Below are 21,758 nucleotides of genomic sequence, written 5' to 3'. Positions count from 1 at the left end.
GAGCCCACAGCGTGCACACACACCACGGCTTTATTAGTTCCACAGTCTTCCAAAGCACATCTCCTGGCCCTGCACCAGAAGCAGATGCCCAGAGGCAGCGAGGCAGGCAGAAAGCGCCTTCCTGGGGGGCAGCTGGGGCCCCCTGAACTGGGGGGGGGTGGAGCACAGGGGGCAGTTCAAGACACCGGTGGCGAGGCAGAGGACAGCGACGTCCCCGGGGGGGGGGGGGGGGGGCTCCCCGGGGGGGGGGGGGGTGACGTGCAGGAGGCCTGGGCAAGTCCGTGGGGCCACGGGGGCTCACTTGAGGCGGTAGAGGACCTTGCGCTGCATACGATGCTGGATCTCGCCCCGTCGTAGCATGAGCTGCAGGACCTTGTGGACGGCGTGCTCCGGGTATTTCTACGGACACAAGGCCAGATGCAGGAGCGTGCCTCCCGAGGGGACCCCAGAACACCCCGCTGGCTCACCCTCTGGGCTCTCCTATCCTCCCTGCTCCCAGAGAACATTCTGGTTTAGAAAAGGCCTTCATACCCGTCTCCGTCCTTCCTAAGAAGAGCTCCCACGTCCTTAGCACCTACAACATGCCAGGCACGTTCTGTACATCAACTCACTCCCTCCCCGTGCGGCTAGTCTGCTGATTACTCCCGTGTTACAGGGGAGGAGCTGAGGCGCAGAGAGGCGAAGTCACTTGCTCAAAGTCACACAGCAATTAAGTGGCAGAGCTGGGACTTCAACGGAGTCCACCTGACTCCAGAACCCAAGCTCCTGACACCCTACACTTCTCTAAGCCTCGGTCTGCTCGCCTACAGAATGGGCGTAGTCCCACCTACTGCCCGAAAGTGCTCTAAAGACTGAAGCAAGATGACGTACATGAAGAGGAGCTGAAACCAGAAACTGGTGGACTGTTCCTGTGGTTTTAAAGACCACAAGTTCTCCACAGCATCTAGAAAGCCCCACTCCTCTCTCTCTGGGGTCAAGAGCATTGTCCTCCAGGGGCTGGACAGCTCACCCTCCTGGCTCTGCCCCCGCCCCCAGCCCCATAAAAGCCAGGCAGTGGGGGAAGGGATCGATGGGAAGGGCTGGGGGAGCCTGACTGTGGTTCTACCAGAACGCCAGCCCCCTGTCCTCTCCCCTAATGGGACAGGTAAGTGCCCCCTCCCCAGATTGAAGCAGTCCCTAGGGGACGAATGACAGGAACAGGTCCAGGACAAGAAACAGCTGCCCTGTCCCCATCCCAGGCCTGTCTGTTGAGCCACAGGACACGGCTGCTGGGTAGGTGGGAAGCAGGCTACGGAAGTGAGCAGGAGACCCCCCCCGGCCCCGCTTCCAGGCCCCAGGGAAGGCCTACCTGCTTGGTGAAGTCCTGGATGATGCTGTGCTCGGACACCTGGGAGCCGATGGCAAAGCGGCGCTTAAGCTGCTTCTCGATGCGGCTCAGCAGCTCCTGGTCCTCCTGGCTGGTAAAGCCCTCCACCCCTGTGGGCAGAGAGAGACAGCTGGGTAGGAACGGGGTGCCACGGGGCAGAGGCCTGGAGAGACAAGGCCCCTGAGCCAAGAAAGAGGACTCAGAAGAAAAACTTAAAAAAAAAAAAAAGAAGAAGAAGAAGAAGAAACAGCTCAAAGAAGAGGAACATGTGGGGGACAGCACAGGCCTGAGCAGATGGCTCAGCAGAGCCCTGAAGCCAGGGGACGAGGCACAGCTGTGCGAAAGGATGCTCTAGGCAGAGGGAAAGGCAGGTGCAAAGGCGGGGAGGTAGAAACCTGGCTTCGTTCAAAACCCAGTCCAGGGGCTCGGGACGTGGCCAGACCAGGGGTCAGGGGTCAGCTCCTGGGGACCCCTAGGCCATGGCACGGGTTTTGCTTTGATTCTGGGGGAGCAGCCAGTAGAGGGCTCTGAGGAGGGACAGGAGCTGACTTGTGGGAACACATGTCTCTGGCCGGTCAGGCAGCAGGGACAAAGTTCCAGGAGAAGCAGATCTCAGACAGCTGAAGCCCCCTGTGACACAGGAGGGAGGCACGGCGCCCCAGGGAGCCCGGGCCAGCGGGAGGCTCCTGACTTCCAACTACTGATGCGGGGTGACCAAGGCCTACAGATAGATGCCTTGGGGTTTCAGCTAAGGAGAGCGTGGGGCATAGTCAGCGAAGCCACTGGGACGGACTTCAAGGCTCCAGGTTGAAAGGGGTCTGCAAGGCAAACTCCTACACAGCCTACAAGGCCCAACTCAAATTCCACTGTCCCAAATCACACCTGACCTCCATGCATCAGCATCCCAGAGAGCTCTCCGCTGGCAAATGTCTCACAGGACAGAAATCCCCTGGGCAAGACTGGGCAGAGACAGTCTTCGCCAAGGGGAGGGTGGGAATGATCCCTCTCACCACCCAAGGTACCAGCCACACTGGCCCTCGAACCTGCCAAGACTGCCCCCTCCTTGGAGGCATGGCAGTGAGCCTTCCCTTTACCTAGAGGGTTCTCTACATCCCCCCCCACACACACACACACACAGAGCCTTATGTCCTCATTTCACACCACTGCCTCTATGTCCCCTCCGCAGTGAGGCCGTCCTGACCAACCCCCGGATGCGGAGGCATCCAATCCTCCTCCAACACACCTGGCCTGCCAGAATCCCCCCCCCCCAACTTTTGACTGCCTGAACCTGATCAATCTGCCTTTGCTCTCTCTCCCCCCACTCAGAATGAGAGGCCCACAAGGCAGGGACTTGGAGATCTATTCCCTCTTACACCCCAACACCTGGAACAGCGTCTGGCAAATACCACCCCCCAGCGGGTGAAGGAATGGATCTATCCCAGGAGAGCCTGGCACACAGTCAGTGCTCCAGAAAAATCTGTTGGAAGGCTGAGCCTGAAGCAGGCAGTGGGACTGACAGCAGTGTGACCGACACTGGCCTACGGGTCGAGAGATCTGCATTCTAGCTAAGCAAACGGCCATGCTGGCACCACGAAAAGGCCTCTGAGTGTCCATCTTATTTCTAAGTGCCCAGCTGGCTTCTGGAAGGCAGCTGGAAGTCAAATGAGGGAAAGAGCTTCGGAAGCGCTCAAAATGGTTATGAGGTCACAAGCAGAGTGCTAGCGTTCTCAGACAATGACAAAATTACAATCCTTAACGATTAACGGGGTCCAGACGGTTGTGTTCAAGGGTCTGGAAGAGAAGCTGCTGCTTCTCATCTGGGAGGAAAACGGCTGGGGGCAGAATGGGGAAGGGCGGCTGACCGCCAAGAGGAAGCTCAGAGACGCTGGGCAACCGCACAGGAGCAACCAATGCTCCAGGCCCCCAGGATGCCGCCCGGCCCCCCGGGACCCCGAGCCGGGACCCTCGGCCCGTGCCCCCGCGTCTGCTCACCTGACAGAGTGCCGGACATGGCAGCGTCCAGCGTGGACACCTGGAAGAGCCGCAGAGCCTCCTCCACATCGGCCTCCGTGGCGAAGGGCTGCAGCTTCATCTTGCTGAGGGCCTCCGCGATGCGCACGACGGCCTCCAGCTGCCTGCACGGGAGCGACGGGGTGGCCTCAGCTCACTCCCCGCCCCCGACCCGCGCGACTGTCAGGGAGGTGCCTGCCCAACGTAGGAAGGCCACGGGGAGACTGCCTGCGGTTCCCATGACCCGTCTCCCTTTCCTCCTCAGCAATGGAACCGATTTTGACTCCAGCACGTGGCACCCAGCTATAACACATTTCCCAGCCTCTCCTACATCTAGGTGCGTCTATGTGACTAAGGTGCGGCCGAGAAGTTCTAAGTTCAAACGTTTTGTGGGGATTTCAGGAAACGTCCTGAAAAGATAGGCCCTTCTTCTCCTTCCTCTCCTGTCACCTGGAATACAGAGGTGAGGGCTGACGTTCCAGCAGCCATCTTGGACTATGAGGACGAGCCCGAGTTGCCAATGACTCTGAGGAGCCATCACACCAGTCCTGGACCACCCACCCTCAAACATTTTTACATAAGAGAGAAATAAACTTCCAATTTGTTTACTCTTCTTTATTTGGGTTTTCCATTACATACAGCCAAATTCACTCCTAACTCATCAGCGCTGGCAGCAGGATGCAGCCCAGGTAGGTCCAAGCTCCTAATCACTATACTCTACTGTATAAACTCACAAGAAGAGGAGTTTAAGAACTATGAAAACAGGTCCAGAGAAGGAAAGCAATTTCCCTACTGTCACACAACAGGCCAGAGTCTAGGAGCCAGGCCTCGTAACTCCCATGACTGGACCCTTCCCTCACCCTCAGGCTTCCCTGCAATGAGGGAAGCCAGACAAAAGTCACAAAACAGGGTTCCAGGTTTTCTCAACCTTAAAACAAGCCAAGACGTACATGTAGTCAGAGAGGCCACTGTTTATATAAACTCCCAAAAGCCTCCCTGGCCAACGGCCCATACTACAGGCCTACACTGTGGTCAGCAAGGGACCCTGGCCCAGGGCTTGCTAGGCACACCCTGCTTTGTAAACTGAGGCCCATCCAGCCCGCCTGGGTCCAGCCCTCCTGCGCCTGCTCACCGCACGGTGATGGGGATGTTGGAGCGGCGGTCAATGTCCCGCTCATGCTGACGGGCTCCGCTCCGCATGATGATATACCGGTTCTTCAGTTTCTCTGCAGCCTCTGCCGACAGCCGGGGGCCACACTTCCTGCAGGACGGTGGGGGGCAGCTGTCATGAGGCCAGGAAGGAATCTGGGGGCACCCACCGTGTCCCCCAGCCAAGTGATAGTCACTCATTAAGGGGAATGTTGAGATCACCTAATCCCACCCTCATCCTGAGGATGAGAAGACAGAGGCCGGAAGGAGGAAGTCAACTCCCCAAGGCCGCCCAGGACCTGGCATCAAGGTGGGGCGAGACACAGCTGGGGGCAAGCCCCTGAGGACGGAGCCCCAAAGATTCAGAACCAGGACGAGGACCCAGGACTGCTGGGCAGCGCACTGCTCGGGACCCCAAAGGAGGGGATGAGTTCAGGACCCACCTGAATACAGCGCCTCACTTCCCGCTGGGGGGGGGGGTTCTCGAAGATTCCCTGCCCTCAGTTTCCACCTCCAACAAGAGACAGCTGAGGGCATGTGCAGGCTCTCGGCGCCAGGGCTAACAGCGCGGCCTCTGGGGCCGGGTCCCTGGGTTCAAATCCTGGCTCTGCTCCCTCCCACTCAGGACCTTGGACGAGTCACTTAACCTTTCTTTCCCTCCACTTCTCTGCCTCAGCCCCACCTGTAGAATGGCTCACTACAGCACCCTCAAAGGCTTCGGGACAGGGCGAAAGCTCAGTTACACGTGAAACACTCAGAGGAATGCCTGGCACAGAACGGTGACCATACGCATGGTTACTGTTATCGGCAATCTGCGAGTGAAACAAGACTAAGTCGCACACACACACACAAAAAAGACTAGAAGTCACAGCTGCCATTTCCTGAATGTTTCCTCAGTGCAGGGCTCTGCCAAGCTCTCAGTCATCTGTGCAGTCCTCAGGAAAACCCCAGGCCACACCAGTCCAGGGAAAGCGAGGCTCAGAGGTCACCCGACTTGCCCCAGGTCACACAGTGGGGGCGGACGTTACCCAGAGCCCACAGCCACACTGTCCGCACTGCAGTGCCTCCCTGCATGGGAGAGTCCCGGGGGTCTGCAAGACCTTCTAGTTCCTACACCCTTGTTTTAGCAATGGGGAAACGGAGCCCAAGAGCCACAGAGCAACCTACGCAAGGTCACAAAGGAGCAGAGCTGAAACTGTAAGAAGGGCCTCATCTCAGGCACCCTGTGTGAGAGGCAGGCCCAGGCTTCAGGGTTCTCTCCCCCAGGAGAGCTGGGCCACCCCACTCCCGCAGGGCCCACGTCCAGGACTCACGCTCGGCAGTAGGCAATGAACTTCTTCAGCTTGGCCAGGTCGACCTCACCCTCCACGGCCTGGGTCTGGGTCAGTGCACTCACGTGCAGAGTGATGACGTGTTTGGCCAGCATCTGGGGGGGCAGAGGGGACACTGGGTCAGCCCGCAGGCCCTCCTGAGCATAGGTCCCAACACAGAAGTTGCACAGGCAGGGAGGGAGGGTGAGAACTCATGGAAAGGAGGAGGCCCCTTTCCTTGTTAGCTACAGCTGCCAGGGCCTTATCTGCCGCCATAAGGAGATCAGCTGCCTGAGAATAGGTCTCCAGCAAGGGAGGCAGAGCAGAGGGACAGAAACAGAGAGCTCTGGGGACATCGAGCCCCGGATCCAGGTGGGCCTCACACCGCTAGGCTTGCCCATTACATAAGCTATTCTGTTCCTTCCAGAGACGTTCTGACCGGAGCTGGGGTTCTATCACTTGCAAAGGTCAACTCCCCTGTTTCGTATACAAGGCGCCTGAGGCCCAGGGAGAGAATGATTTACCCAACTGCACAGCACAGCCCCGGCAGGAGGCAGGACTCTGGACCCCTAGTCCAGCATTCCCTGCAGGCTGCAGCCGCCCCCCCGCACCCCGCCCTGGGCTGCCTGCTTACAGGCAAGTCTGACAGGCAGGACTTTGGGCCAAGCCCCTTGTTTACCCTCCCCCAGAACTGTGGGCCTGGCTCCCGCAGCCCCAGCCAGCTCCAGACGCCCCAGCCAGCTCCAGACGCACCACGTCCCTCTCTTCATTGTGCTCGTCCTTGACGATGAAGATCATGTCAAAGCGGGACAAGATGGTGGGCATAAAGTCGATGTTGTCCTCCCCCTTCGTCTCATCCCAGCGACCGAACACCGAGTTGGCGGCAGCCAGGACGGAGCAGCGGGAGTTGAGGGTGGTGGTGATCCCAGCCTGAGAGGCAGAGAGAGGGGAGCAGACAAGAGAGCTGAGACCCTGGGCACGCGTGTCTCCCATGTACACACGAGGCTCTCCCATGCATACGCTCACACAGGCCGGCTGCTGCAGCCAGCAGAGACCGGGGCAAACGGGGCCCAGCCCGGGGTGCTCAGAGCAGCCTGAGGCTGGGGCCCGGTCGCGGCCCCGGGCCAGCACCCTCCACGTGGCCGGGCCAGGCAGACGGCAGCCGCGCACCTTGGCTATGGAGATGGTCTGCTGCTCCATGGCCTCGTGGATCGCCACTCGGTCGTCTTCCCGCATCTGTGTGGGGCACAAACGTCTGTGAGGCCCGGGCAAGGGGGCGGGAGAGCTGGGCAGCCGGAGCCCTACAGCAGCGACCAGTCCCAAGTCCCGACTCTATGCCTGGCCCACGGCAGGGATCAGGTGGCCTCTCACCCTGGTGACAACGAGCCAGGTGGGCTTGGCTCTCCTCTCCCCTCTCTCCAGATAGGGAAACTGAGGCTCAGAGAGGTTCAACTACTTCCCTCTAACGACAGGCCCAGGACCGAACACCAGTCTCCAAGTCAGAGGTAGTTTCTGCTATCCCAGCCCAGGAGGCCACGCCTCCGGCCCCATGACCACAAGGTGCCACCCACCTTTTGGCCACCACCTCACCGTCAGACCCACCTTGTCAAACTCGTCAATACAGACGACCCCCCCATCAGCCAGGACCATGGCTCCGCCTTCCATGATGAAGTTCCGGGATGAGGGATCCCTCATCACTGAGGCTGTCAGGCCGGCCGCACTGCTGCCTTTCCCAGAGGTGTACACCTGGGGGATGGGGGGGGGTGGCATCAGGACATCACCCAGCTCCAGTGAGTCAAGGGCCCAGACTGATGTGGCTTGCCCAAGGTCACGCATCAAAGCTGGCTGCCGAGCCCAGAATAGAACCTGTGCTCCTCCCTTCGGGTGGGAAGGCCGCCCTGGGCACCGGTCTGGCCTGGAGGTTCTCCCCCAGGGGGCGTCCACGTCCACGGTCAGCTGAGCCCTACCACAGCCCTATGAAGCAGCGCTCAGGGGCCCGCTCTCAGATGAGCAAACTGCGGCCCAGAGGAGAGGAATGCCATACTTCCAGGAGGCCTGAGGGCCAGGATGGGGACTCCTGACTCCTAAGAAGCGTCCCCCTCCCCAGTCCCTTGTCGTCTTTGTACAGACCCGCGCACCACAAGCCGCCACCCTGGCAAATCCAGTGTGAGGAGGGCTTAGAGTGTAAAACACACGCCTTCAACAGCGCTTCAAGAAAGACAACGTAAAGCATGCCGTGGTGTTCTATTAACCTATGGGCTAAAACAGTAACACTTCAGATAAAATATTATAATTAATTTCATCTGCTCCTTTTAGTTTTTAACCAGGGCGGCCAGAAAACGGGACACCACCCCCATGGCCCATATAGTAGCACCCGTGGGTCTCTATCACGCGGCTATGGCATGAACACCTGGCACTTCTGATCCCCCAGACCACACCTCCCCCCACACAGCCCTGTCCTGCTGGGTCATCTTCACCCCACTCTGAGCCCCCAGGCCCACCAATCACTGCACAGAGGACCCCACCAACCACACACTCGGGGTCAAATCCCTGTGCTTGCACTTACTCGCTGTGGGACCCTGGGCAAGACTGAGCTATTCTGTACCCCAGTTTCCTCCTTTATTTAAAGGGGTCACAGCACCCACCGCACAGTGAGCGGAACGTTAGGCCAGTAAACCAAAGCAACGCACTGCAAGCAGTGCCTGGCCCTTGATCTTCAGGTGCTGACCGATGTCATGATTTAGCAGGTGGATAAACGGAGTCTCAGGGAGATGAGGCAACCCGCTCAAGGCCGGCAGCCAGCTAGCTACTGGCCAGGCTGAGACCCAAAGCCCACGCCGCCTCTCGGGCCGCACTCCACCCACCGCCCCAAACCACCCCACACCTGTTGGTCCCCTTCCTCCTCTCTGTGCCGTCCTGACCCACAGCCAAGAGGAACGAGGAAGAGACTCTGGTGAGCCGGCCCACCACGGAAAGCCCAGGGACCAGGTGGCCTGGGCTGCAGCCTGCCCTCCTAAGGGGGCAGCCGAGCGGAGTGGCATGTCCCCAGGCACTCACCCCTATGGGGGAACACTTCTCCACAAACTTTAGCAGCTGGGACTTGGCCGTGCCCGGGTCCCCCAGCATCAGCAGGTTGATGTCTCCTCGGCGGGTGAGTCCATCGGGTAGCCTGGGGGAGGACAGGCAGGTGGGCCAGGCTGGGACTCAGGCCGGTCACGGGGAGGGCTGGCAGTGGGCCCCACAACCCGCATCACAAGCCTCGGTGCCACAGGCAGGCGGGGGCTCTGGGCTGAGACCCTCATTCACAGCTGTGTCCCCAGCCGCACCCACGGTAACGATGGAGGAGAGAACTTGCCTCCAGGCCAGGGACAGCCAAAAACATGGCACTCACGGCCGGGGCACACACGCTAAGGGTCTGATCAGATAGCCCTCGTGGCTGGAAAGGAAAGGGGGGGCCCCCAGCAGCCCGTGCACAGCACAGTGCGACCGGCACCAGACGGGCAGGATCCTGGCCCCACTGATGTGCCTCTCAGCAAGTCCCTTTCGCTCTCCATGCCTCAACTTCCTCACCTCCAAAGTGGGCTTGGTCAGAGCTTCCTCTGAGGGTGACTGTGAGGGCTGGCTGGGTGTCGGACACACGAAAGCGCTTGCAAGAAGGCCGGGTGCACAGTGAGGCCCAGTATGTGGTAGCTACTAGTTAACGTTATCTTCCCTAGCTCTACTACTTTCTCGTTTCAACACAACATGGGCTGTCCTGCGAGGGCCAGGTTCTCACCTGCCCTGTTCCCATGGAAACTTGGGTCCAGAGAGGGAGTGTCTCTCGCCCAAGGTCACACAGGAAAAAGTGGCAGAGATTTAATTTCTGGTCTCCAGTCTCCAAGCCCAGAGCTCTCCCCACTGCAGCTGCTGGCCCCTCTCCCCCAGTCCACCCCTAGTTCGGGTGAGGGGATCCCTCCGGGTAGGAGAGCATGGATTAGCCACTAGCCGGCTGACAGCAAGCCTCGGAGTAGGGGAAAGGGCCTGGAAGTAGCAGGCAAGGCTGAGGGTCCCAGGAAAATGAGAAGAACATTCAAGTCCTGACCATCGGCGGCCATCCTCCTACAGGCCAAGTCACCCCCCACCCCAGATCTGGTGGGACTGGAACCCCACCTCTTTCGGGAACCCCCAAACAGCAGGCAGGCGATGGCCTTCTTCATGTCTGTGCCCCCAAAGATGGATGGAGCGATGCTTTTGGAGATGACCTCGTAGACATTGGGGAGGGCGGCCAGGCGTCGGAACTCCTCCTCCTCCTGAGGGGTCACGGCCCCGGCAAAGCTGCGGCCTGGGTGGGCCAGGGAGGGAGGGCACGTGAGTGCTGTGTGAGGCAGACCCTGGCCAGCCAGGTCAGGGCTCCCTGCAAGGCAGGGCCTCAGAGCCCAGACGGCATAAGCCTGAGGAGACAGAACCCAGGTCTCCCTGCCAGGAGTGGGCCTGTGCTCGCCATCCAGGGAGTGAGGGGAAGGGGGGTGTGAGGAGCTGGAGGGCCAGATCGTAGAGGCCCTCAGGGACCCCTGGGAAGGGTGGGGACAGGGAGACCAGGAGGCCTGACCATAATCCCGGAGAGAGACGGCAGGGGCTCAGCCCAGGGTACAGCACAGCTGGGCCCCAAAGCCAACTCACCAGAGCCATCTGTGTCCACCTGGATGCCCAGGACACGGATGTAGGAGCTCCGGATGCCCACACCCACCCTGTCACGGCCCCTGCTGGAGGTCAGGCCAAACTTCTTGATGGAGTAGATGCCCATGACGGTGACTCTATTCCCAGGGACAACCCTGTCACACAGATACCTGAAGAGACAGGGAGGAGGGAGAAACAAAGTGAGAGCCTGGCAGGGGGGACAGCGAATCCCTGACCCTCTCACCCACACTGTCACACTCACAGTCCACCTTAGCATTTGTACTCCAGATCTCTCCATCCCTCAGGGCCCCCCTCCAAGCATGCATGGCTCAGCTGCCTACAGGATGGTGCTCAGCACCCTTGTTCATGGTGGTGGCCTGACCCTTCTCTGCCCTCAAGGGCTCTTTTGTTTTACCGGTTGGGGCCCCAGGAGAGGCTTGGTGCTAGCCCACCCCAGCCTTCAGAAGCCCCATCCCCATATATGCTGCCAGACTCGCCACGGGGCTCCCCTTGGCCAACTCGGGGGAAGCCTTCCTCCTCGCGCCCCCTTGCCACTCTGCAAGGGCCCCCCCCCCCACCATTTCTGCCTCTTCGGGGCTCCACGAGCTCGGGTACATCCTGCCTCTGGACGTCCATGTCCTCTTTTCAAAACTAAGACACTGCAACAAGGAGTCTCCAAGTCGCTCCAGTGAGAACCAGTGTGGCGCGGAAGGGACACTGGTGCACGCATCTGCACTCTGCCATTTAGAAGCTGCGTGACCTCAAAGAAGTCACCGTACCTCTCTGAGCTTGAGGGAAGGGGAGGGGGCAGTGACAGAGTAACCGGACCTGCTCATATAGTGGGATCAAGTGAGGAAACAGACCACACGTGCTTTACATGCCAGAGTCACATCCCACAAAGGAGCGTCACTGTCACAGTTTCAGCCCTGAGAGGATCCTAGGGCACCCCTTCCCATGCACCACTTTGTTTTTCTTATTTTGGAGACAGGAAGAGAGTATCTTCAGCAGGCTCCATGCCTAGTGCGGAGCCTGACACGGGGCTCGATCTCACGACCCTGAGGTCATGACCTGAGCCGAAATCAGGAGTCGGTCACTTAAATGACTGAGCCTCCTCCCAGGAGCGCCTTCCCATACACCACCTCTTACGTCTGGACTAGACTGCCTGGAGAATAACCTAACAAACATCAAGTACTTAATTCTTGTTAAGGACCGGTACGAAACACGTGCATTTTCCAATTAACATCTCCCAGCAGCCTAACTAGAGATTAAGGATGGTCATCACGCCCGTTTTACTGCTGAGGAAACCGAGCCTTCGCCAGCTCATGTAACTTGCTCCTGTCCGGCTCCTCCACGTTTCCACCGTCACTGACAAAGCTAACAAAAGCTCTGGACCCATTCCTCAGGAAAACACGCAGCACAGAACACCTGCAAGCACATCCAACTGCGGCACCCCGGTCACATCTCCAAGCCTTCCTCCCAGGTGGCCACGAGAGGACCAGACCCCAGCCGAGCACCTCTCCTCCTTCCCAACCGGTCAGCAAAATCCAAGGAACGATGTTATCAGAAAGCCCCGGGCACAGGCGGGGCAGGGGCATCAGACAACCAGAGGCTCTCCGAGCTGCAGCTGTAGGGACTCTCCGGGCAGGGCCCGGGCTCCAAGCTCACAAAACCATCAGCCTCTCAGAGTTCCAGGGGGCTCTGGAACTGCACAGCAGGGGCTACGTGCCTTTCTGATTTCGGGAAGACGGAGCGAGCGGAAACGTCCGGGAAGCACCGGTGTTCCAGTGAACAAGTGTTGCCGACCGAGCCCCACCGTGCTCACCGGGCCTCGGCCAGGGCCACCCGCCCCCGCGGATGCCCAGCCCCAGCCGCGGCCCCTGCCCGCTTCACCTGTCACAGTAGAGCTGCATGTGTCTGGGCATCTCGCCGTGAGGCACCGCATCAGGCAGCTCCTGCAGCTTGAGAGTCTGGAAGTCCACACACTTGCACTTGTCAGGCATGATAAAATATGGGTCCAGTGGGCATTTGGGGCGCCCGGCTTGATCCCTGTACGGGGGTGGGGGGAGAAAGGGTCACCAGAGCTCCCCTGAGAACCCAAAGCCCAGGGGGTCCATCCCAGGAGTTGGCGACAAGATCCGGCCAGCAGCAAGTTGAGGGTCTCTGGGATAAGCTGAACAAGGCCCTTAAAAGGAGGGCAGCTCTGTGGGGGACCACGAACCACATCAGGAGTGGGGAGGTCTGCTCCAGGCCTGGCTCCTTCATTAATTTATGGGACACAGACAAGTCACACACTCAACCCCCATGAGGTCTCAGTGTCCCCACAGGGAGAGGGGCCAAATCACCAATGACCTCACGAAACCCCCACTCAAATCCCAGGATCTCGTGATAAGGGTCTGGGCACCTACAGACCATTCATTCTCAGGGTCTAGGCCTCTTTTTACCTCCATGTAATGAAGTCATGGTTCAACTACCATAGCAGTGTTACTGCAGAGCACTCACTCCATGCCAGACCTTGTTCTACAGGCCAGGGACCCAGTAGGAACAGAAGTCCCTGCTCTTACAGAGCTCACATTCTAGTCAGGAGCCGGGGAGACTGAAAAAACCAGCCAACAAATGGCTGAGTGACAGAATGACAGCAGTGCCCCATGCTGTCGGGTGGGTGGGGAAGAGTGACAGGGTATGCGTGCACCGAGTGTAAGATGGAGGAATCTCGGGGCGCCTGGGTGGCTCAGTTGGTTAAGCGACTGCCTTCGGCTCGGGTCATGATCCTGGAGTCCCTGGATCGAGTCCCGCATTGGGCTCCCTGCTCGGCAGGGAGTCTGCTTCTCCCTCTGGCCCTCCCCCCTCTCATGTGCTTGCTCTCTCTCATTCTCTCTCTCTCAAATAAATAAATAAATAAATAAATCTAAAAAAAAAAAGATGGAGGAATCTCTGGGAGGTGACATAAGAGAAAGCTGACGGAAGTGAGACCGAGGACTGCAGAGGTCAGAGGGCAAAGGAAAGAGCACGTTCAAAGGCTCTGTGCCAGAAGTGTGCTCAGTGATCCCAGGAAGAGGAGGGAGGCAGTGAGGCTGGGCCTAAAGAGAGGGAGGAGGACCACGGAGGGCCGTGCATGCCAGGACAGCGCCTGACTTTGGATGACATGGAAATGACTGGGTCACCTGCAGGACAAAGAGTCCTCTCCACCAGCTGCGGGGTGGAGAAGAGACTGGGGGACAACCACTCCAAGTGAGGGAGAACAGCAGCATGGAGCAAGGCAGACGTGCCCAGGTGGTGAGAAAGGGCCTGATTCTCTACGTGCAATCTTAGGAGCAGAGCCAAAAGGACTTCTCAGTTGTCTAGATGCAAGTAGGAAGAAACACTCTGAGACCAAGGATTTGGGCCTGAGCACCTGAAAAGATGGTGTTTCCATCTGGGGTGCGGGGAGGGTCTGTGGAAGGGGAGATGTGGGGGTGGGATGGAGGTCAGGTCTGTGTGGGGTGCGTTCAAATCTGCAATGTCCACTGGACACCTACATGGGGATATCTGGCTGCCGGCCAGCAGCTGGATCCGACCTTGGAGCTCAGGGGAGACGCATGTGTGAGTGTTCTCTGCATGTGGACCATCCTTAAAGCCCGAGATCACCCAGGGAGCGGGTGCAGAAAGAAAGCAGCATAGCTAAGCCCCGGGGCACTGCAAAATTTAGGTCAGGAAGCTGAGGGGGACCACAGAGGCCAAGGAGCAGCCTGAGAGAGGGGGCGGGGCCTTCAGATCAAGGGTGGAGATCATTTCCTGTAAGGGGCCAGAGAGCAAACATTCGGTCTTAGGAGCCAAGAGGCCATATACTCCCCGCCTCTGCAGAGCAAACGTGGTCCACGGCAATGTGTAAATGCACAAGCTTGCCGTGTTCCTGGGCCGGCCACCCCAGCAAACCTCCAGACAGACTCATTCCGTTGGACTGCTTTTCCCTCCCAACCCTGGGTTCCCCACAAAGGTTGTCTGGGAGTCCCGGTGGGGACAGAACTCGCCAAATGGAAGACACCAGCCCTGAGCCCCAGCGCACGGGCCTGTGCCACTCCCACAGGATACATGCCCTGCTGCAGGCCGGTCCTCCCCCTTCCCGTCTCCCCCCAGACGTCACCCCCCCACCCCAGCCGCTGGGCCCGGCAAGGCCCACTCACGTGTTGCACTTCCTAGGCAGGGCGTAGCCCTCCAGGCCCGGGTGCATGGCGATGTTGCTGAGCGTGTTGCGGCAGCTCCGGCACTGGATGGAGATGCGGGTGGCCTTGGCGCGGACCCCAGACGCCGAGATGATGATGCCAGGGATCTTCACCAGGTGCGACATCATGTCCGACTGCAACAGAGCCATCAAAAGCATGGTTGGTTAAAGGGAGACAGGGACAACGGAGATTATGATAAAAATCTCTTTTTCTGGGGTGCCCGGCTGGCTCAGTCTGAAGAGCATGTGACTCTTGATCTCAGGGTCTTGAGTTCAAGCCCCACAGTGGGCGTGGAGCCTACTTAATTTAAAAACAAAAACAAAAAAAAACCCCACACTTCTAGAAAATCTTTTTCTAGTGCATGCTGAAGTATTTAGGGACACAGTGGCACTTCTGTAATTTACTTAAAATTTAGCAAGGTCGCCTGGGAGGCTCAGTCGGTTAAGTGCTGACTTTGGCTCCGGTCATGATCTCTGGGTCCTGGGATCGAGCCCCACATCAGCCTCTGCGCTCAACGGGAAGAGTCTGCTTCTCCCTCTCCCTCTGCCCCTTCCCTCATCCGTGGGCACGCACACTCTCTCTCTTATAAATAAATAAAATCTTGTAAAAAATGAAAAAAAAGTACTTTACCAAAAGAAAAGAAAAAGAAATAGCAAATAAAGCAAAACGTTAACCATTAAGCCCAGGTGAAGGTATATGAGATGCATTACACTATTCTATTTCCATGTGTAATTTTCCATAAGACAAAACAAAACACAAGAAAAATTCCTTTCATCACTTTCTTCCCATTCCCAGCGGCTTCTCTGGGACAGGCAGGCTATGGGTTCACGCAGCCTGGGACGTGGCGGGTGGAGAAGGAAGGAGGCTGGCCCCCTCTGCGGTACGTAAGGGCAGACGTGCCTGCCATGACCCAGGGACACAGAAACTGTTGGAGCTGCCACAGAGCATGATTTTTTAGAACACAAGCTACAAAGCTGCAGGTATCCTAGCACTCCAGAATCCCGAGCTGGAAAGGACGGGGTTGCCTCAGCCCCTCCAAGCCATCCCGACAAGTGATCCTTCTAGAGGGGGATCCTCCCAGATCACAGGAAACCCATCAGCTGAAACAGGCCGTTCACTGTGTCCTCCAACGAGTCTGAGAGTAGGAAGGTGTCCCTGGGGGGAGCTGAGGCTTGGCTCCCTAACCAAACAGCTGGCCCCCCAAAGCAGGTCCAATGCCACTTCCACAGAGAGGCAAACGTGTGACACTGAACTTGATTCCAAACATCGTCACGGAGCCCCTCCCTCATGCTGGAAAGACAGATAAAACTCACAAGCTCCAGAGCCCACCGCCCTGCTTCTGGAACCACCTGCCATCGTGCGAAACAAAGGCAGCTTGACAGGGGCCCCAAAAGAGCTGCAGGATGTGGGGACACAAGCAAAGACCACAGCATGCCCTCTGGGTGCAACACATGACGAGGAGGTGCCATTAGCTCAGTGGGTGACACTCGGGCCCCACTGTGGAGCGTGCCGAGCACAGGCATGCGCATCACTTGCCTGGATTCTAACAAGAGCCCCACGACAACCACTAACGTCCTGACCAGCATCACTTCCTGCTCACTGCTCTCCTGCTACTTTATCAATTCCCCACATGGCAGCCAGAGGGACTGTTTGCAAATGGAATCGGCCCATTCTACTTAAACATCTGCTGCTTTCCTACTGTGCTTCCTATAGAATCCAAGCTCCTTTCCATGGCTGGAGAGGCCCTGGCCCTCAGGCCTCTTCCCCCCTTCCCCCAACCCTCACGCTCACTGGGGTCCGGTCACACTGGCTGCTTCTTATTCCATGAAGCATGCCACTGTCTGTACCTCAGTGCCTTTGCACCTGCTTCTCCCGGAGCCTGGAATGCTCTTCCCTTGGGCTGTCATGCAGCTGACGACGCATCACTCAGACTCACTCCAACATCACTTCATCGGAGGCCTCTTCTGACCACCATCTACCTCCCTCGGCCATTGTCACGTTTAGCTCGTTCTTCTCTTTTCTTCATGACTGTACATGGCTCCTGAAGCCATCACAATGTCCCTTACCTGGCTCTCCCCTCATAAGCTCTGTGAGAAGCAAGTCCCGTCTGTTTATAGTCAGGGTCTAGCCCAGCACCTGGGGCGTAGCAGCCTTTAGTATTTGTCGATTAAAACAAATCAACACCTGGGGCACCCCTGGGTGGCTCAGTCGATTGGACGGCTGACTCTTGCTTTCAGCTCAGGATCAGGTCATGATCAGGCCCCACTCCGAGCTCCGTGCTGAGTGGGGAATCTAGTGTGCTTGTCTCTCTCCCTTGCTCCTCCCCCCCACGCTCACGCTCGCTTGCACTGGCTCTCAAATAAATAAATAAAACCTTTCAGGAAACAAACACCTGGATGACGGCTGGCTCTGCCAACCCCTCCCGCTTCCCAGTCACTCTTTAGCCACGCTGGCTGTCCTTCAACACAGCCTTGAACATAACAAAGCCCTCCTCGCCCCTCAGGCTTTGCAAGGGCTATCCTCCGCCTCCCTGGGGTGCTCTCCCAGTTGTCTGCCCGCTCAGGTGGTTCTCCACCAAGGAAGCCTTCTCTGTCTTTCCCAGAGGGCCACCCCCCGACCCCGATTTCTTCCACTGCACTTACGATCATCTACAACCATCATGGGTGACATTCACTGGTTTACTCAGGTCCCCCCACACACACACCTCTTGGGAGGATATAAAGTTCACAAGAACAGGAACTTGTTTAGTTCAACATCGTTTCTCCATGACCCGACTCAACGTCTTGCCCACAGGAGGAACTCACTTGTCCAGTGAGTTAATTTTACCGGGGAAGAAACGGGCTCAGAGAGGCTGAGTGAGCTGCTCAGGGTCACACAGCTGGCACTCAGGTCTGCCCATGTCTGAAGCTCCTACACGCCATGCAGCAGCCACCGTCACCCTCCGGCCAGCCTCTAAGTGGACCCACCTTGAGGCTACGAATGCTGGACGGGCTGGCATCCGACTTGAGCATGACCTGAATGTCCTGGAGCACCTCCTCGCCCGTGGGCCGGGGCCGGGTCACCTCATCAGCCACCTCCTTGGCAGCTTCCTCTAGCTGGAGAAGAGGAAGGTGACAACTGTTGGTGACCAGAACAAGACCAGGAACCTGGGGGATTCAAGGATGGGGTCCCACTCACCAGCTGCAAGTGCTCAGCCGGTTGCTTGTACAAGTAGTCGGCCAGGTCCTCGTCGAAGCTGGCCAGGTCCTCCATCTCCACTTCGACCCAGTACTCCCCCAGATTGTAATGGCGCTTGAGCTCATCCCTGGTGTGGGCAGGTAGCAGGGTGGGGGCAGGGCAGGGTGCAGAGAAGAGGAAATCAACACTGGCTGAAGTGCACCTGCACCCCAAATTTGCCCACACCATCGCCACCACTACCCCCACTCCTCTTCCCAAACACACATCGAGTTCCAGGCGGCTCTGTGACATAACCCTACGGAGGCTCCCAGCTGCCCATAGAGGCATCCTCCAAAAACAGCTCCGTGGAAACAGTCCACAAGATGGTTGAAGGCGATTTCAACACGTAAAGACAGGACTGTGTGCACAGGTCAGTTTGGGAGACTCCGTTCTTTCCCTGCAGGACCCCCTGGTGCCTTTTAGTTTCTCTCAGAGACTAACAAAGCACAAGGCTCAAACTTGGAGACCACAGATAACAGTGTGTCTGTCTTATCAACCACCAGATAGACTTTTTACAGAGCATCCCATGGGACTATTGTCCCAAAACACACTTAGGGACCACTGACCTATGCTACGCAGAGGCCTCTCCTCAGACTCATCTCGGACTTTATCCCCTCCGAACCTTATGTGCCAGGGCCACACGAAATGGCCATCCCGGCCCAGAAAGCACCTTGCTATTAACAGGCCACCCATACCTCTCCACCCAGACATGCAACTGCTCCTATCGGAAATGCCCTCCACACCTGAAACTCTTCTCTCAGCCGAGGGTCAACTTGGGCTCCTCTGGAAGCCCTCCCTCACTCCCCTTTTATGTTCCTCCTTTGAGGCAACCGTCACCTTGTAATTTATCTCTTGACCTCTTGGCCTTGCCCCCACTGACTCAGGAGCTTCACTGACCTCTGAGCTTCTAAAGAGTGAGCAGTACGGAGTCTCTTCATCTCCGTATCTCAGTGCCTAGACACAATGCCTGGCCACACATGGTCAATGTCAGCTGGTACACGAATAAACGGGAGGCAGAACTGCTGACGTCCATTTACTGATGACACACAGAGAGTCTGTTACTTGGAAGTCATTCAGCTCATAATTGGCCGCGCCCAAGCCTGGACCCACAAATTCACCTTTCTCTGCATTTTAAGGTGCTAGAGATAGAGGCTGGGCCTACGAGGATTTGGCATGATGCCACAGGTTAGACAATGACTAAGAGCGGGTTCAGTGGTTAGCCCAGCACCGGAACAGTGCCTGGCACAGGGCAGGTGCTGATCAACAGAAGTTGCAAGACTGGAACGAATGCGTAAGTGAAATAAATCCTGACAACCATCTTCACCTTTTGCACACGCAGAGAACTTGAGTTTAGGAGGCATCATAGAGACAGGACACAGGAAAACAAGAAGGAAGTGAAGAGCGAGTCCTGGGTAAAGAACCAAAGGGCCCAAGAACTTCTAGATGGTTATTAGGGGCCCACTCAACAGGTGGCCACGCAAAAGTTAACTTCAGGTATAAAATGTACAAAGCCAAATATCACACTGGCGCGGCCAGGATGCAGCTTCGGCTGGGACCCAAATCCTCAGAGTTAGGACAGGCTCCTTCACCTCTCTGCGCCCGTGTCCCCATCCGTGCTCTAGGACACGAGAAGGCTCTGAGCGCAGACGCGTGTTCGCACTGGGTGTGCTTGCTCCTCACCCGGGGGAGTGCCTGCCCACCTGCCCTCCGGGCCCGCCCCAGCCCGCACCTGTATTTGAAGGTGAAGCCGGTGCGGTCGGTGCCCACTCGGTACTGGCGCAGGAACTCCTTGAAGCGCCTCTGCAGCTGCGATTTGCGGGCCTGCCCCTCGTCGGCCGCGGTGTCCCCCCCGAAGCTGTCGCTGTAGAAGATGCCGGGGTCGTCGAAGCCCGACATGACTGCGCCTGGCGCGGGGACAAACAGCTGGAGCAGGCCGGGGGCTCGCTCCTAACGCGGGGCGGGGGGACCCCGGCCCTCCCAGAAGAGAGACCCTGCCCACCCTGCACGCCCTCAAGTGCGCACGCCTGCACACTCCGCGGCCCCCACCCCTCCAGACCCGGCGGTCTCACCCCCCCGGTTCCCGCACTCCCGGGACCCAGGCACACAAGGACGTCCACACCCCGCCGCCGAGTTTCGCGGGAAAAACGAGACGCCGCGTTCCGACGCCGCAGCCGCTGCGCCCCGATTGGCTCGCCGGGGTCCCGCAGCCAGCGATTGGACCGCTCTGCACACGCGAGCACCGCCTCCCGGGCAGACCACCGGAGCGGATTGGCTGCGGGGCGCATGACGTCATGCCCCTGGCCTCCTTCCGGGCTCCATTTTGCAGGCCGGACAATTTGGCGCGAAACTTCTGACCCGGGAGGAAGCGGCGGCGCGGCGGGCGCAAAGATGGCGGCGGGGGAGCCTTCCGGCCCGGGCGGCGAGTGCGAGCGAGGGCTTTCCGTGTACACCCCTCGAGCCTTTTTACAAGTCTGGGAAAATGGCCGCCTGCAGAGCCGGGGCCTGGAAGACCTGGGGGCTCCAGAAGTCGTCGTCGCTCCCGGCGGGAGCCCGCTGCCCCCTGCGCCCAGCCCTCCCTGTCACACACCCTCCTGACGTTGGAGATGAGTCAGAAATAAGTCATCTCTGGGCCCGAAATCGTCCCATCCTTGCGACTCAAGGATGTTTTCTTAGACCCAAAGGGTGATAACCTTTTTTCGTTGTAGATTTCTCATTACTTGGCAATGCTTAAAATTTGCGAAAATTCACGACCAGATACCCAACCTAGCTTGAAAAACAGAAAGATTTGGCAAAACTCAGCATTCTCCAGCAGCATCATCTCTCTTCCCTTCTTTTCCATTCCCACTCTTGAGGAGGAACAACCGGAAATTTTTTATCCCCTTTGCCACAGTCACAGAAACATTCACGCGGAGTATGTAAAATACGTGTATTTTTACAGTGTGTAAAACACAAATGAATCTGACACTTGCTTTTCTTATTAATACTTCATGGAGGTTCCTCTGAGGACAGAACAGACTTAACTCATTCTATTTTTTTATTTTTTTAGTATTCTCTACACCCAACGTGGGACTCGAACTCAGGATCCCGAAATTAAGAGTTGCATGCTTTGGGGACTGAGCCAGCCAGGCGCCCAACTCATCGTATTTAACAGCTGATTCTCCATAGTATGAACAGAATACAGACTATTGGGCCATTTTCCTATTAGTAGAATCAAGGTGGTTTGTTTCTCTGTCTCTCGCCTCCCTCCTTTCCTTTCTTTATCACTACAAGTAATGAACATTGACATCCCTCACAGAAAGCTGGGAAGTAGGCTTAGGGTGGAAGAGCTACAGCTATTTGAGTGCCTGCTCTTGGCAAACAGAATCTCATAAACTGTGGCTCCTGGGCCCGGTTGCACTTTGGAATCTCTCAGGGAACTTTTCACAAACAGGATCCCAGAGTCCTGCCCCAGGTCTCCAGACTCAGAACCTCTCAGGGTGGGGCCCAAGATCCCCCAGTGATTCTGACGCCACCAGCCATGCACTGGCATTTAGATACCCCTGGGCCCTCCACCGGCTGTGGGAGGTAGGTGTATTACTTTCATTTTGCCAGTGAACAAAAGGAGACGAGTGACTTACTTGTCCAAGGTTCCAGACTTGGTGACAAAGCCAGGACTGGGCACAAAGCTCTCCTGACTCCCAATCCTCAGGTACTAGTGGTGTTAAGGAAACACTTTCTCTTCTGCTTTCCCACCTTCAGGGTGGGGTTTTCACTTGCCCAGATTGGGAAGCTGCACTATTAATATTTCAGTGGCTTTCATGACTTAGGATAGGGTTTTAGAGCTGCCCAGATCTGGGTTACATCCTTCCTGCC

General features: G+C 57.6%; 1 protein-coding gene across 1 annotated transcript; it reads right to left on the bottom strand.

The window, feature by feature from the left end:
* Nucleotides 1–222: 222 nt before the first annotated feature.
* On the bottom strand, nucleotides 223–20,081 carry MCM5 (minichromosome maintenance complex component 5). The gene is made up of 17 exons (XM_032416437.1): nucleotides 19,976–20,081; nucleotides 19,636–19,810; nucleotides 17,868–17,994; nucleotides 17,657–17,785; nucleotides 14,652–14,824; nucleotides 12,382–12,537; nucleotides 10,495–10,661; nucleotides 9,985–10,156; nucleotides 8,893–9,004; nucleotides 7,438–7,581; nucleotides 7,006–7,071; nucleotides 6,589–6,765; nucleotides 5,839–5,951; nucleotides 4,509–4,637; nucleotides 3,359–3,501; nucleotides 1,349–1,476; nucleotides 223–399 (listed from the first exon to the last, which is right to left on the bottom strand). The coding sequence occupies exons 2-17, from the start codon at nucleotides 19,800–19,802 to the stop codon at nucleotides 298–300; spliced, it is 2,205 nt and encodes a 734-aa protein (XP_032272328.1). The 5' UTR covers nucleotides 19,803–19,810; nucleotides 19,976–20,081; the 3' UTR covers nucleotides 223–297.
* Between the last annotated feature and the right edge of the window lie 1,677 nt (nucleotides 20,082–21,758).

Source organism: Phoca vitulina, unplaced genomic scaffold (assembly GCF_004348235.1).
Source record: "Phoca vitulina isolate PV1807 unplaced genomic scaffold, GSC_HSeal_1.0 scaffold19, whole genome shotgun sequence".
In the NCBI taxonomy this organism is placed as follows: Eukaryota; Metazoa; Chordata; class Mammalia; order Carnivora; family Phocidae; genus Phoca; species Phoca vitulina.
This window is presented reverse-complemented; position numbering and strand designations above follow the sequence as displayed.

Excerpts from the sequence above, each read along its gene's own strand:
- MCM5 (XM_032416437.1), bottom strand. The coding sequence starts at position 19,802 with ATGTCGGGCTTCGACGACCCCGGCATCTTCTACAGCGACAGCTTCGGG. Across the intron at positions 14,825-17,656 it reads CCAGCATTCGTAGCCTCAAG|TCGGACATGATGTCGCACCT; the intron begins GTGGGTCCACTT and ends GCTCTGTTGCAG. Across the intron at positions 1,477-3,358 it reads CATGTCCGGCACTCTGTCAG|GGGTGGAGGGCTTTACCAGC; the intron begins GTGAGCAGACGC and ends CTCTGCCCACAG.